This window comes from Martes martes (genome assembly GCF_963455335.1).
Source record: "Martes martes genome assembly, chromosome: 7".
NCBI classification, from domain to species: Eukaryota; Metazoa; Chordata; class Mammalia; order Carnivora; family Mustelidae; genus Martes; species Martes martes.
In genome coordinates, this window is record NC_137894.1 from 786159 (window position 1) to 800780 (window position 14622).

General features: G+C 59.7%; 1 protein-coding gene across 3 annotated transcripts in view; it reads right to left on the reverse strand.

Moving 5' to 3' along the window:
• The window catches only part of RASGRF1 (Ras protein specific guanine nucleotide releasing factor 1), a gene marked incomplete at both ends in the record, with an annotated part of 88262 nt that extends 74336 nt beyond the window's left edge, over nt 1-13926 (reverse strand). For 2 of the 3 annotated variants that reach the window (XM_080809472.1, XM_080809471.1), the window contains one exon: nt 13324-13599. In XM_080809472.1, coding sequence (XP_080665598.1) covers nt 13324-13599 — 276 coding nt within the window. Of the gene's footprint in view, nt 1-13323 lie in introns of all 3 variants that reach the window. The other variant, XM_080809470.1, reaches the window with a different exon arrangement.
• Between the last annotated feature and the right edge of the window lie 696 nt (nt 13927-14622).

Genomic DNA, 14622 nt, shown 5'->3' on the forward strand with positions numbered 1-14622 from the left:
GTCTCTCCCGACAGCCTTCAGGAGGCTCTGGGCACCCTCTGGCCCCGCCCCCGTGGGCTGTACACAGTCCACACCAAGGGACATCCCTTGGACATCTGGCTCTGGTGGTCAGGGGCTTGTGGTTCTGGGTCCCACAGGACTGAAGCAATTGGAGAGACAGTTCATGGCAGGCGACCTCCCCGGGGCGCTGCCCAGACAGCATACTGAAAGCCACCCCCGGGCTTCCTGTGGCCACGGTGTTAGGGTGAGGGGAGAGAGAGGGGAGAGAGCTGTTTCACCTAACACACGGAAGCCAACACAGCCAAGCAAAATAGGGAAACAGAGGATGATGCTTCCAACGAAAGAACAAGATAAAACTCTAGAAAAATACTTTCACGAAACCGAGACAGGTAATTTACCTGATAAAGAGTTCAAAGTCAAGTTCACAGAGCAGCTCACTGACCTCAGGAGAAGAACAGATGAACAGAGAGCATGTCAACAGAGAGAAAACACGAGAAGGTACCAAACAGAAGTCACAGAGTGAAGAACACAAAACTGAACTGGAAAAAAAAGTGCATAAAGGGCTTCCACAGAAGAGCCGACGAAGCGGAAGAAAGGATCGGTCAGGGGAGCACACTCTAAAACAGAGCAGTGAAAAGAATAAAGAATTTAAGAAACCAAAGACCACTCAAGAGGCCTATGGAAAAACATTAAGGGAAACAACGTTTGCATAATAAAGGTGCCAGAAAGAGAAGAAAACTTCTGTCCCCCCAAAAGCCACAGAAAATGTATTTAAAGAAATAATGGCTGAGAATGGCCCTGACCTGGGGAAGAAAACACACACCCAGGCCTGGGAAGCCTAGAGAGTCCCAAATAACACGAACCCAAGGAGACCCACACCGTGACACATCATAATAGAAACATCAAAAGTTAAAGATAAGGAGGACCTTCAAGGCATCCAGAGAAAACAACTCCTTAGGTACAAGGGATCCCCATAAAACTATCAGAAGAGTTTTCAGCAGAAACTATGCAGGGCAGAGGGAGCAGCAGGATATATTCAGGTGTTGAAGGGGAAAAAACCTTCCAACCAAGACGACTCCACCTGGGAGGGTCACTGTTCAGAACGGAGGGGGAGAGAAAGTTTTCCAGTCAAGCAGGAGCTAAGGGAGTTCACCACCACGGAGCAGGACTATGGGAGCCACTAAAGGGACTTCCTGAAGCTGAAAAGAAAGGGCATTAACTGGGGACAAGAGCACTAATGAGGGCTTCCTGGGGGGCTCCGTGGGTGAAGCCTCTGCCTTCGGCTCAGGTCATGGTCTCAGGGTCCTGGGATCAAACCCCACATAGGGCTCTCTGCTCAGCGGGGAGCCTGCTCCCCCCACCCTGCCTACTTGTGATCTCTGTCAAATAAGTAAATAAAATCTTAAAAAAAAAAAAAAGCACAAATGATAGCACGAATCTCACTGGTGAAGGTAAACATGTTGTAAAGGCAGGGGGTTCGTTACTCATAAAGCCAGCAGGAAAGTTAAAGTAGAAGCAATAAAAATGACTATGACTACAACAATTAGTTAAGGGATACACAAAATAAAAAGATGTAAAATGTGACATCAAAGCATAAGATGTGGGGAGAGCGAGAAGAAATGCAAAGTTTCAGAATGTGTTCAAACTGAACTTGCCATCAACTTCACAGAGATTGGGGCACACACACACACACACAGATACACACACAGACACACACAGACACAGACACACACACAGACACACACACACACAGACACAGACACACACAGACACAGACACACACACACAGACAGACACAGACACACACACAGACACACACAGACACACACAGACACAGACACACACACAGACACACACACAGACACATACACAAAGACACACACAAAGACACACACACACAGACACACACCTCATTTTATTGTGCTTTGCTTTACTGCACTTCACAGCTATTGCATTTTTCCAAAGTAAAGGTTTGTGACAACCCCACATCAACCATTTTTCCAACAGCATTTGCTCAACCTGTGTCTCTGTGTCACCTTTTGGTAATTCCTGCAATATTTCAAGCTTTTCACTACTGTTATACTTGTTACGGTGATCTGTGATCAGCAATTCTGACTTGCTGCAGGTTCAGATGGTGGTTAGAATTTTTTAGCAATAAAGTATTTTTAGTATCTGGAAGGTACACTGCTTTTGTATACATCATGCTATCACACACTGAATAGACAACACCATAGGGCAAACATGACTTTAATACGTGTGGGAAACCAAAACATTTATTTGACTTGCCTTGTTGTGATATTCACTCTGTAGTAGGGATCTGGGACCGAACCCCCAACAGCTGTGAGGTGCGCCTGTAGGCTGATATGTGTAAGCCACATGGTAACCACAAATCAAAACCTGTAGCTGATACACAAGTGTAAGTGAGATAGAAATCTAAGCATAACACTAAAGAAAGGTGTTGAACCACAAGGGAAGAGAGCAAGGAAAGCGGCAGAGGAAATACAAAACATCCGGAAAACATTGAAGAAATGGCGATAAGTACACAGCTATCTGCAAGTCCTTTAAGTGTAAACGGACTAGATTCTCCAACCAGAAGGCACAGAGTGGCCGAATGGATTCACGCAATAAACAAGACCCGTCTGTATGCTGCCCGCAAGAGGTCAGGACACACAGACGTAAGAACACGCGGACCGAAAGTGGAGGGATGGGAAGAGATGCCTCGTGCAGGTGGAAACCCAGAGAAAGCTGGCGTAGCTGCACTTACGTCAGACCGAAGTCTTCAAAATAAAGTCCGCAATAGCAGACACAGGTGGGCGTTACCGATGACAAAGGGGTTCATCCAGCAGGAAGGTTTGTAAATATTTATGTCCCCAACAGAAGTGCACCGAGACACATAAAGTAAAGACTAAGGACCTAGAAAGAGAAACCTGCAGCAGCACAAGAACTCAGAGGACACGAACACCGCACTTGCTTCGGCAGGTGGCGCCTCCAGACAGAAAACCGACGAGGAAACAGTGGCCTTAAAGGACACATTAGACCAAAGGCACTTGACAGCTCTGCACAGAACATCCCGCCCCAAACCAGCAGAAAACACATTCTTGTCAAGTGCGCATGGAACATTCTCCAGGGGAGAACATATGTGAGGCCACAAGACAAGTCTCAATGAATTTAAGAAGACTGAACGCATACGGAGCGTCTTTCCAGACACCACAATCGTGTGAAGCTGGGAATCAGCTGCCAAAGAAAACTGGAGAAAAAATCACAAATATGTCGAGATGAAAAACTAGTGAACAAATGGACCCACGAGGAAATCCAAGAGGACAAAAACCCCTGAGATGAGTGAAAGTGAAGATACAACATGTCAAACTATGTAGGGTGCAGCAAAAGCCATTCCAGGAGGGAAATTCATAATGAGACAAGAAACAAGACAAACTCAATTAAACAAGGAAACTTTGCACCTAAAGAGCTAGAAAAAGAGGAATGAGCACAGCCCGACGTCCGCGGAAGGAAGGAGACAGTGAAGTCAGGGCAGAGATAAGTGGAAATTCAGACTAAAAAGGCAACAGAAAAAAATCAATGAAAACGGTTGTTTGAAAAGATAAATAAAACTGATAAACCGTTAACTAGACTCAGTAAGAAAAAAGAGAGAAGGCTCAACTCAAGAAAACTAGGAATGAGACAGCAGAAGTCACAACTGGTACCGAAGAAGTACAAGGGATCACGAGAGACCACGGTGTGCAATTATACGCCGGCAAATGGGATGACTTAGAAATGCCGGATAAATGCCAAGAAACATGCAGTCTTCCAAGACCGAATCATGAAGAAATAGAAAATCTGAACGGGCCAGTCACAGTAAGGAGGTTGATTCAGTTATCAAACCCTCCCAACACAAAATGTCCAAGGCCGGCCTGCTTCCCTGGTGGGTGCTCCCGGACACGGAGAGATTTCACACCAGTCCATCTCAAACTCTGAGCAAAACACTGAAGAGGGGCGAATGCTTCCAAACTCAATTTCCCAGGCCAGCATTACCCTGATACCAAAACCAAACAAGGACACCACACACAAAAAGAGAAAATTGCAGGCCAATGTCCCTATGAACCTACATACAAAAATCCTCGACAAAATATTAGCAAACTAAATCAAGAACACGTTGAAAGGATCATATACCGTGATTGAGTGGGATCTGTTCCAGGGATGCAAGGACGGTTCGACAACCACAGACCCATCAATGTCAGATGTCATGTCAACAGAATGAGGATCAGAATCAGATGACCATCTCCATGGACGCAGAAAAGCCCTCGACAAAATTCAACATCCATTTATGATAAAACTCTTAAGAAAGGAGGGTTACAGGGACCATACCTCCAGCTAATAAAGGCCATATATGAAAAACCCACAGCCAGCATCAGACGGAACAGGGACTCTGGGTCCCACCAGAGCTCAAGATGGTCCCACAGCCTCAGATGGTGTCAGACAGACCCCAGGTCACCTTGGAAGCTGAGCCACCCCCGGGCCTCCCCTGAATGACCAGGGTATGCAGAGGCAAGCGACGGCCCTGGTAGGGCTGCAGACTGGACAGCGGACGTCCTGGGGTCACGTGATGACAGTGGGACCACACCTCGGGTGCCCCCAGAATGATGCCCAACCGAGGAGGATGCCCTCGAGGCTTCTCAGGGTCCCAGGACCAGAACAACACGGGGCCTCAGCAGGGCCGCGGGACAGGACCTGAGTCACACTTGCCACGACTACATGACCACGTAGTCATTCAGGAAGGCTCCCTGGGCAGAAGAGCACACGATTCCGGAATTCACTATGGGGACCCCCGGGAACTCTCTGGGGCAACACAGAGCTGCACCCGTGGCCCCCCAGGGTCCTGGGCGGGATCAGGACTCACACCCTACAGGATACATCAGGGATGCAGGATAAACTCAGAAACAGATCTGGGGCTGCCTCTGGGAGTCCGTTTCTGTCTGAATCCCAAGAGGCCCCGTGAGCTGCTGGAATGACCCAGGATGGCAGCCGCCGCCGCAGAATCTACCGGTGGACCACACCTGACTTTGTCGTAGGAGCAAGGCTCCTGGATCGACCCCGAGGCGCGACGGATACCCAGCACAGAGCAGCGCCTGCCCCCGCGTGAGGTCTTGACTTGAGACCCCCTCAGGAGTCCCGTGACGGGTCCGGGAGCACACGGGGCGGCCAGGCCAGACCGCTCCCACAGAGCACTGGTCGCTGTGTCCCTGTCCCCGTGGGTCTCCCCCACGGCTGGACCCCGCGTTCTCGTGGGATCGGTCTGGGTGCACCCACGCATCTCCCGGGACTCGGAGGGGCAGCCAAGCCCGAGAACCGCTCATGTCGACCTTCACCTGCCCCCAGCAGGTTACAGGGGACGGATCCAGAAAGGAGACCTGTGAGCGCCAGGCTCACAGGCAGGACCACGCACTGTCCCTGGGGTGGTGCCAGGACCAGGAGCACACAGCTGGTATCGGTCATGGAAAGTGACGTTCTTCCCACTTTCGCTCTCTGCCTGGGTGACTTCTGCATGACTACGGCCCGTGTCCCCGCGGAGCTGGACACCGGCCCCCTCACGGCTCAGTGACAAACACAGGGCCTCCAGGAAGGCCGGGCGCCCCTCCTAGCCAGAACTTAGCTCACCTCCTTCGTGCTCCCCCTGCGCTGCTAGGCACGCGGCCACGTGTTCCCACGGCCCCGCCCCTTCCCGGGCAAAGCCACGGTCGGCTTGCTCTGTGATGACCTTCTGGGCTCTTTCCCAGGAGCTCGACAGGCTCAGTCTGGGCTGCAGTGCTTGCGTCCCTCCTCAGACCTGTGAGAGCAGAACGCGGGGGCCGGGGGATGGGGCAGGGGCATGGGTTTTGGGCACTGGGATTTTTAAGAGCCCCCCAGCGGGTTCTGACGCTCCAGCGCCGGCTGCGGCAGAAGCACTTCTCCCAGAGAGCAGCCCCAGCAGCGGTGGGCATGTGCCCCGGGTCACACCCCAGGTCCCCGGGTGTTTGGAGCAGTGACACGGACAGGCGCGAGCCATGAGCTGTGTGTGGTGGAGGCCAAGACCAAGAAAGAAGATCGAGAAGGACGCAGACGTGGCTTAGAGAGAGGCGGGGACGGGGGACCGTCGGCCAGGGGGGCGGGCAGGGAGCTGGTTCCTGGTCCTGGCCGTGGAGGCCGGGCACACGGTTTCGGCACGTGTTCCCTTAATTCCCGCTGCAGGTGTCCCGAGGGGGTCCTCCCCGTCGCCTAAGCTGCTCTGAGCGAGCTCCTTCCTTTCCACCCAGGGATCTCCAACCGAGAGATGCCCCCGGAGCTTGGCACTGTGCCTTGGCCCGGGCACAGGGCAGCCTCCGTCTGCTGGACGGGTGACTGGACACGTTTGTCACCGCGGCACAGGGCCTGCCTTATTAATTGGCGGCAGCAAAACCACGAAGCAGGTGACACGTTGCTTCTCAGGCTCAGGCCGTGATGCTGGGGGTGGGGGGCGGAGCCTGGCTTCCCGCGATCCCGTCTAGGACTCTTCGGGGAGACCTGGGGGCTCTGAGCACTCCCGCAATGCAGGAACCTTCCTGCGGCTTTTTCTGCCACAGGGTCCTTCTGTTTTCAGCTTCTGGAAGATCGACCCACATTCCACAAAACCCGTGTTCTGGGAGTTCACCTGGCGCCCCTCGGTTTGGAGACCGCTGACCTCGGTTCACATGGGTCACTTATTGCCTGTCCTCGGGGTCTTCGAGACGTCTCCCCTGAGTGTCTGCTCTCTCCTTCACAAAGTGGGAGGGTAGCGTCTGCCGCACAGGTTGTTTGGAACAGACGACGTGACGGCTCATGGCTCACGGAAGTGCTCCGTCTCGGGTAAGTTACTCCAGCCTGTGGGTCCACGGCCACAGAGGTCCCGCGTGGCTGCTCCTCTGGGAACCTCTTCCGACCCGGCCTCACGGCTCGAGATGCTCGCTGAATGCGGAGCAAGCTCCAGGCCGGCCCCGGGTGCCCTTCGGCTTCCGTCACGCACCCGCCGGGACGCCGCTCCCGGGGACGGCCGGGCCCTGCAGCTGCGCCACAGGCTTCAGGGGCCCCCACAACTCCCGTACCCCGTCCTGCGTGTCCCCCTGGTGGAGCTTCCGTGATGCCCCCGGGCCGGCGGGGCTGCGCTTGCTGGACTCCCTCGGACCCCGGACTCTCTTTGGCAGCAGCGCGGGCCACCTGGGGTGGTCACCGTCTGTTCCCGGCCAGGCTGTCTCCTTGACGGACTTGTCCTCGCTGCTTTGGGGGAAACCGGGTGGCCGACGGCTGGTCCCGACACCGGCCAGGGATGACAGTCACTGAGTGCAAGGAAACGGAAGGCCTGGCTTGAACCTGCCCCTTCCCGTGTGGACACACGTGGCTCCCACACGGCCACTGTGCAGGATCCCTCCTGTGTCCCCGCTGCTCTGTGTGTGTACGAGCTGGGTGGGGCGGACGTGCTGCTAACACAGGTCTCACTGCACACAGCCGTGCGGCTGCAGGACACAGCGGATGGAGGGAGACGGCGGGGCCCCTGGGCTCTGCAGTCGGGCATCAGAGGGTCGACGCCTGCCCGTGGCATCTGCGCGCCAGCCACGTGACGTGCCTTGTCCACTGGACTGTGGCCAGAGTGGGCCACTTCTGGGGGAGCCTCAGGGCCGCCGGGGAGCTGCGCTCACCCCTCCGCTCAGCTGGGGTGACCGCGGAGGCCGGTGTCAGGACGAATCTCCATCAGCCCGGCTCCCCAGCGATCCCCACGTCCCCCGCACAGCTCGTCGAACACGAACAAGAAACACGCTCGCCATGTTAATGCTGGTCCTGGTTGTCGCTGCCGCTTAACACAGTCCATCCTGACAAGCGCACAGCGAGGGGCCACCCCCTGAGTCCCGCGGAGGGGCGACAGCCGCCCGCACTGCAACCACAGGGAGCGGGCCCGAGAGGTTTGGGGGCTGGTGTGGCCGTCAGCGAGGAGAGAGGCACCCCGGGGCCAAGCCTGCTTTGACGTTTTCAAAGCCCTCCAAAACGGAGGGAGGAGTCACCACCCCATCCTCGCGTCCAGGGCCAGGGCCTGGTGTTGGCTCGCGCCGAACCCACCAAGGGCCCCTGGGACCCGCGCCACGGCTCTGCTGAGCAGAAGTCCGGGCACAGGCGGGAAAGTGGGGCCGGAAGGGCCTCCCTTTGGGACACACGGCAAGGGGTTCGCAGCGCACAGAACAGGGATGCGGGCGAGGCTGTTACACTCTCACAGACGGGCCACCTGAGGCTTGGGAGCCTGACGACCTTCCCCACCTAAGAGGGGCCGGGGTCCAAAGCCCGTCCGTGTGGCCGGGAACCCTTGCTGCTAGAGGCGGGCAACTCACCCCCCGGCGAGTGGGCTTCGCATCTGGAGGGCTGTGAGCTCCTCCGTGGGAGGGGGTGGGCAGGGGGTGTGTCCAAGGGCACGACAGGCGCCCTCACGGAGGCCTCTGGGCGTGGGCAGCGGTCCGGCCCCCGGGGTGCAGACGTCACCGGCGCGCCTGCACACACGCTGGGGGCTGAGTCCCGTTCCCGGCCGCATGCACACGGGTGCCGGCTCCAGGCTCCCCCGGATCTTGGGGAAACCGGACTGTGGGGTGCGGATGCCTGTCTTTTAGGTCTTCCCTTGGTGCTCATGGGACCGGACTTGCCAGGCTCCGCCCCAAGCAGAAACCAGAGCTCATTCACACAAGTCGCTGAAGCGGCAGCAAGGGACTCTGAGGTGCTGTGACGCTCTGTTTCCTTGGCGGGGGACGGCAAACGCAAACTGCCCAGTGGCCGGTGGAGGAGGGTTCGGGTTCTGCGGTCACCTGCCCGCCGGTCCCCACACGCTCCAGAGCTTCGAGCAGGTTACCTGACAGCGCTGAGCCTCAGTGTTGCTATCTCGAAAATGGGTGAGCAGGGACAAGCTCCCAGGGCTGCTGGGAGGACTGAGGGGAGCGCTCACGCAGAGCAGGCACTCTGGTGCCCGGCACATAGCCGGTGCTTGGCACACAGTAGGTGCTTGGTAAACCGCATTTTTTGTTCCTCCGTATTTATGGGTCTAGGGACGTGGGAGTCCATCCTGCCCAGCCGGATGGCGGGTCCTGCGGTGATACCGGAGTCTGTGCCGTAAAGACCCGGTTCCTTCGCCCAGTCGGGGCTCCGACCCCTCTCATCGACTATCAGCTACAACCGCCCCATATCTCCACCTCAGCTGGCACCCCCCACTGCTCTCCTGTACCTGGAAATTCATGGTCATCGCAGACTGTGACCACGGTGTGGAGGAAAAAAAGCCTGGGGTCCATGGGGGGGAGGCCGAGTCTGGGACCTCGGGGGTGGGGAGGACAAGGTCACTGACATGCATGGGGTGGGAGGTCCTTCCAGGGAGAGGGAGCAGGTGCTAAGGCCCTGAGGTAGGGAAAAAGAGGCCTGTGTAGGGCGAGGAAGAGCAGGATGGGAAGCTGGGTCAGGGCTCATGGAAGGCAGAACGCCGGCCCCCGGGGGTCCCCCAGGACAGATCCCATCTTTCCCTGAAGGCAGTGGGAGCCACGGTCGCTCTGAGAGGCTTGCTGTGGTCACTGGATGTGTGCCCGCCAGGCGAAGGTCCCTTGAGTGGGGGCTGTGCAGAGGGGCACGGGAGTGCGGGAGGTGGGACCCCGTGGGGGTGTTGGGCAAGCCCGCGGGGAGCCCAGGCGGGGGCGGGGAGGGAGGCTCCCCAGCACCTGGCCATAGCTGCAGGGACCCACCTGGGGAGGGCTCCCCACCCAGGCCCTGGCGGCTCTCTGAGGACATGGCTCTCTCGCCCCCACAGCCACAGGACCTAGCAGAGCCCGGGTCCCCAGAGCCCGATGTTCGCTGCACAGAAAAAGGCGGTGAGAGCTCAGCGTGGCCTCGCGCCTGCGCGGTCCGGAACCACCTTCCCAGCACCGTCACCAGCAGACCGGTGGTGACCTGGTATTTCCTTGTCCCAATTAAGGTACAATTACTGAGTTCTTCAACCTCCTTTCAGCTCTAGAAACGTTTGGGGGAGGGAACGGTTCATCCTCGGGGCCTCACTGCTGCGGGGGCCACGTCTGGAAGGTGGAGCCTCTCGGGGGCCGCAGTCTGAGTCCCCAGGCTCCCGTCCGAGGGGGGCTGTGTTAGCAAAACCTTATCCCCCTCCGTTCAGGTTTGCGTTTCTCTGATTGGCTGAGGGGGGGAATGTGCTGGAGCAACGGGAGGGCGTGCGGTGTGATGAAGACAGGGCGGCTGCAGACGGAGAGAGCCCGGGAAGGAGTCTCACGTCAGCCACCGCCTGCAGCGGCCCCAAGGTTTCCTCTTCTGTAAGCGGGACGGGAAGTCAGCCCGGAGCCAGCAGGGCCCAGGTGCCCTGGAGCAGCACTGGGCACGGGCTGGGCCAGTCTGCCCGCGTGAGACGTGGGATCCCAGCTCGGGGCTCCAGGAAGGGGGCTGCGCCAGGTGCCGTCAGACTCCCACAGAAGCCCCCGGAGAGCGGGCGTCAGGACGCCGTGTGAACACGTGCCTGGAGCTCAGGGTCCTGGGCTGGCGCCCTGCCAACCCTCAGCACACCAGGGGAGGAATGAGCATCTGATGCTCCCAGTTCAGCTCTACAAGCACACTCTGCGCGCCCACTGTGTGCTCAGTCCCTGACACGCTCCTGCCGCTGGACGGGTTCCCTGGCCCTGGCCTTTCCGCCTGGAAGCCGCCTGCTTAGACCTGGACAAAACGACACCCGGCTCCAAGCAGGTCTTCACCACATCCGGGCCTGTGCAGCCCACCTGCCGGCATCCTCGAGGCCTCCTAGTGAGGGCACATGGCCAGCGGGTCTGCAGTCGAGGCTTCCTGTGGGCCCAGACGCAGGGCAGACCCAGGGACAGGATGGTTCTAACGCCAGGGCTGCCTGGCTGTCGGGGGGCGCCTCACCCCATGAGACATATCGGGCAGCTGCTGGGACGACCGGTTTTCCTCTAAGATACAGAATGGAAATGTTACAGATTCTTATAGATGCCCACGGGCCGAGGAAGCAGGCTCTGGACTCAAACGGAAGGAAGGTCTATGTCAGAGCAGATGTCTCACTCAATAGGCACGTGAGCCAGGCAGCATCCGGCTGTCACCTGCTCCTCTCCACCCTGTCCTGCTCTCCTCTGGGGCTCCCGGGCTGTTCTGGGGCGACAGCTGGGAGGACGTGCGCACACCACCAGTGGGCTCTGCAGTCCTGTCCCTTCTAAAATCTGCTGCTGGTGCGGTTTGATACCCGGGCCAGGACTCATTTGAAATGAACGTAGGATCCCCTTTTCAGGAATTCTTAGACACTGCGTGAATGCTGGGTCCGAGTCTGCTCCTGACTTACTTTGCTCACGGGCAGCAAACCTGCCCTCTGGCCTTCTCTCTGTCTGTCTGCGCACTGGGGAGGATGGGCTGTCGGGTCTCCCGGAGCTTCCCTTCAGCTGAAACGTTCTCCGTGTGGCCTCTGTTCCCAGCTCTTCAGATCAGCTACGGCTTCTCGAGACCCAGCTCGAATGCGTTCCGAGCACACTTTCACGTACGTTATCTAACTGTGCTCTGGAAATCTCGGGGCAGTAGGCGTTTTTATCCCCATTCTGTAGATGACAACACAGAGGCTCAGAGAAGTTGAGGGCGTTTGCTAAGGTCGCAGAGAGAGCCAGGAGGTCACGGGGCTGAGACGGAGTCTCAGGCCTGGCTCTGGCTCCCGAAGGGCTGAGAACAGGTGCCGTGAGCCCCGCGGCAACTCAGCTTCCTGCACCCCTCTCTCCCTGCATTCCCTGGGCACTCAGCTCTGGGCTCTGGAGTTGGGGACTGACGGTGGAGGGGGGCTCCAGGAGGGCTGGGGCTGGGGGGCACCGGGAGGTACAGGTGGACTTGGGCCGGCAAAGGTTGGCGAAGTTCTGGAAGGCTGGTGAGGGCAGTTTGTCAAGGGCTGAAAGCAGAACTCTGGCCTGGCCGGGGTCTGGCTCTCTTGGGTCAGTCCTCCTCCCCGTTGAGCCGAAGGACCTGCCTGCTCTTTGCTCAGTTTTGCCGGCTGGGAGCCTCTCCCTGCCCTGTGTCCTGGCGTCCCCAGAGGTCCACCCCCAAATATGCCAGTCCCCAGAAATCATCCCCCAGCACCCACCAGACAAGGGCAGGGAAGGCAAAGGTGGACTGCAGAGGCCGGGCTCAGGCCGGTCTTGACAACAAGGTGGCCAACTTCAAGCCGGGCTTCCAGTCCGGCCAATTCCAACCCGGCCAGTCTGCATGCAGCAGGGGCTTTGAGATCTCAGCTGTCTTTTGGAAACCCGAAGCGGCCACCTGGTATGACACTGGGCAGTACCATCTCTGTGGGTCTCAGCATCCTTCTTCAGACAATAACCAGCTAGTTGCACCCCCCCCCCCCCACCATGGATCTCAGGTCCCTTCCAGCCATGACATTTTAGGACCTACTATCTTTGACTTTCCTTTCCTGGAGGCAAGGAGAATGACCAGATGCCTTTGGGGAGCGCATCAAGCTTAAACATCGCTCTCCCTCTTGGTCCTCCTCCTTCCCTCCACCCCACCTGGGCCCCCGGGGCAGATCCAGGCCCGCCCCTGAGCCCTGCAGCTCCAGAAACGCGAGGGCAGCGCGTTGGCCGCGACTGCGGCGGCGGCGGCGGCGGCGGCGGCGCAGGGGGGAGGGGGAGGAGAGCAGCGCCCGCCTGTCCCGCGGCCTCCGCGGCAGCCCCGGGCCCTGGCCTCCGTGCGCCAGAGGGGTCCTTGGAACGCGTCGGTCTGGTGCTGGGGACTGGGGCCCGCCGGGAGCCCGTCGCTGCTCCACGGCACCCCGGCGACCCTGGCTGCCCGGCGCAGCCTCTCCTCCACTCCCGGCGGCGGCGGGGCAGGGGCCCCGGCGCTCAGACGCCTCCGTCCCGCCCTGCCCCGGCCGGGGGCAGACGATCAGGGCTGTCTGAGGCCGAGAGGGTCGCGGGGTGGGAGGCACCATGTCTGGCTGGATGTGGGTCCGCATGCCCAGCCCATGTCTGGTCTCCTGGAGCCCCTCTTCTTCCCGCACCCCGCCGCTCTCAGCACCCCCGCGTCTCGGCCCCTGCGTCCCTGCCTCCCACGGAGCTCGCCCGGTGAAGGGCAGCCGCAGCCGGCGCCTACTTCCTGCCCGCAGTCCCTGCCCCTCTGCCCACGGCGGGGTCACCCGCCCGCTTGAGCCTAGCCTCCTCTCGCGCCGAGGGAGCCCAGAGTGGAGGGACCAAAGTTCGGGCACCATCTGCCGGCGGAGGGCCCGGGGTGCCCGGGGCCGCGGCCGGGGGGCTGGGAGGTCGGACGCGGCGCTGGCCTCACCTGTTTCTCCAGCGGCTCCTTGGCCGAGAGCGCAGGCTTGGGGGAGGGCGCGCGGTCGCAGACGCAGCCCTCCAGCAGGTAGAGCCCGGAGGGCCGCGAGCTCGAGTCGCTCTCGAAGTAGAAGAGCAGGTTCTGCAGCAGCGCGAACCACTTGGTTTGCCATTTTGTGTTGTCCGAGCTCCGCTTGCTCAGGTAGCCTTTGCGCGTGCCGTCCTTGCGCGCCAGCAGCCCCAGGGACGCGACGTGGCCGTCGTTCAGCCGGATCCCCTTCTGCATGGTGCTCGGAGGCCAGCTGGACCCCACGCGCTTACATCTTCTCCGGCGGCCCCCGGCAGCCCCCTTCCGTGCGCGCGGCGCGCTGCCTCTCTCCGGCGCTCGCTCGCCCGCTCGCTCCTGGTCGCTCTCCCCTCCCCCCAAATATCTACACTCGGGATCCGGCGCGGAGCCGGGGCTTCTGGCAGCGAGCTGTGCCGTTCCCCGCCGGAACCTCTTCTCCGCGCCTCAGCGCCCCGGGGCTCCGGAGAGGCCGGCCGACCCTCCCCCGGCGCGGGGCGAACGGAGGGACTGGCGAGCGGCGCGCGGGCGGGGGGCAGGCGGAGTCATGTGACGCGGATCCCTCGAAGAGCCGGTCTCAGCCGCGCGGACAGAGACACGCACGCAGCCCGCCCGGCGCAGAGCGGCGCGCAGGCTGCCCCTCGGCGCCCTCCCCCCGCCCCGGACGCACACGCGCGCACACGCACACGCGCGAGCGCTGCCCCTCTGCCCCGGTGTCCGCTGTTCCCCTCGGGTGTTAAGAACGAGATGAGATCAATGTCCGTTTAACCCCGGGGCACCCCGGAGGCGCGCCACCCTGGGACTCGGCGTCTTTGCGCCCCGCCGCGGCGCACTGTGGACCGGGGTGGGGGGGGAAGTCCCGGTTGTCATTTTCTCTCCCAAAGGCGGCCCCCCCGGTACTTTATTTTTCTAATCCGAGGAGGGCGGTCGGCGACATGGATCCGAAACAGCTTTCGGTCCTATTCTTTGCGTAATCGCTGGGTCACATTCATTTCGGGGTCCGGCCGCACTCCCCGCGGCTTCCCAGCGGCCCGAGGACGCACCGGGGGTGAGAGGGGGGAGGGTTAGGTGAGCGCTTATTTTATTTCTTTTTATTTTATTTTGAGTGTTGCCATCATGACGCGCGCCGCCCCCTGCACCCTGAGGTCTGGCTGGCGAGCCGCTGCCGGGAGTTCTCTGCAAATACCCCCGAGCCTACAGGCGGGCTTCAAACGCAGGCGCCAGGGACCACGGGAGCCTTCAAAT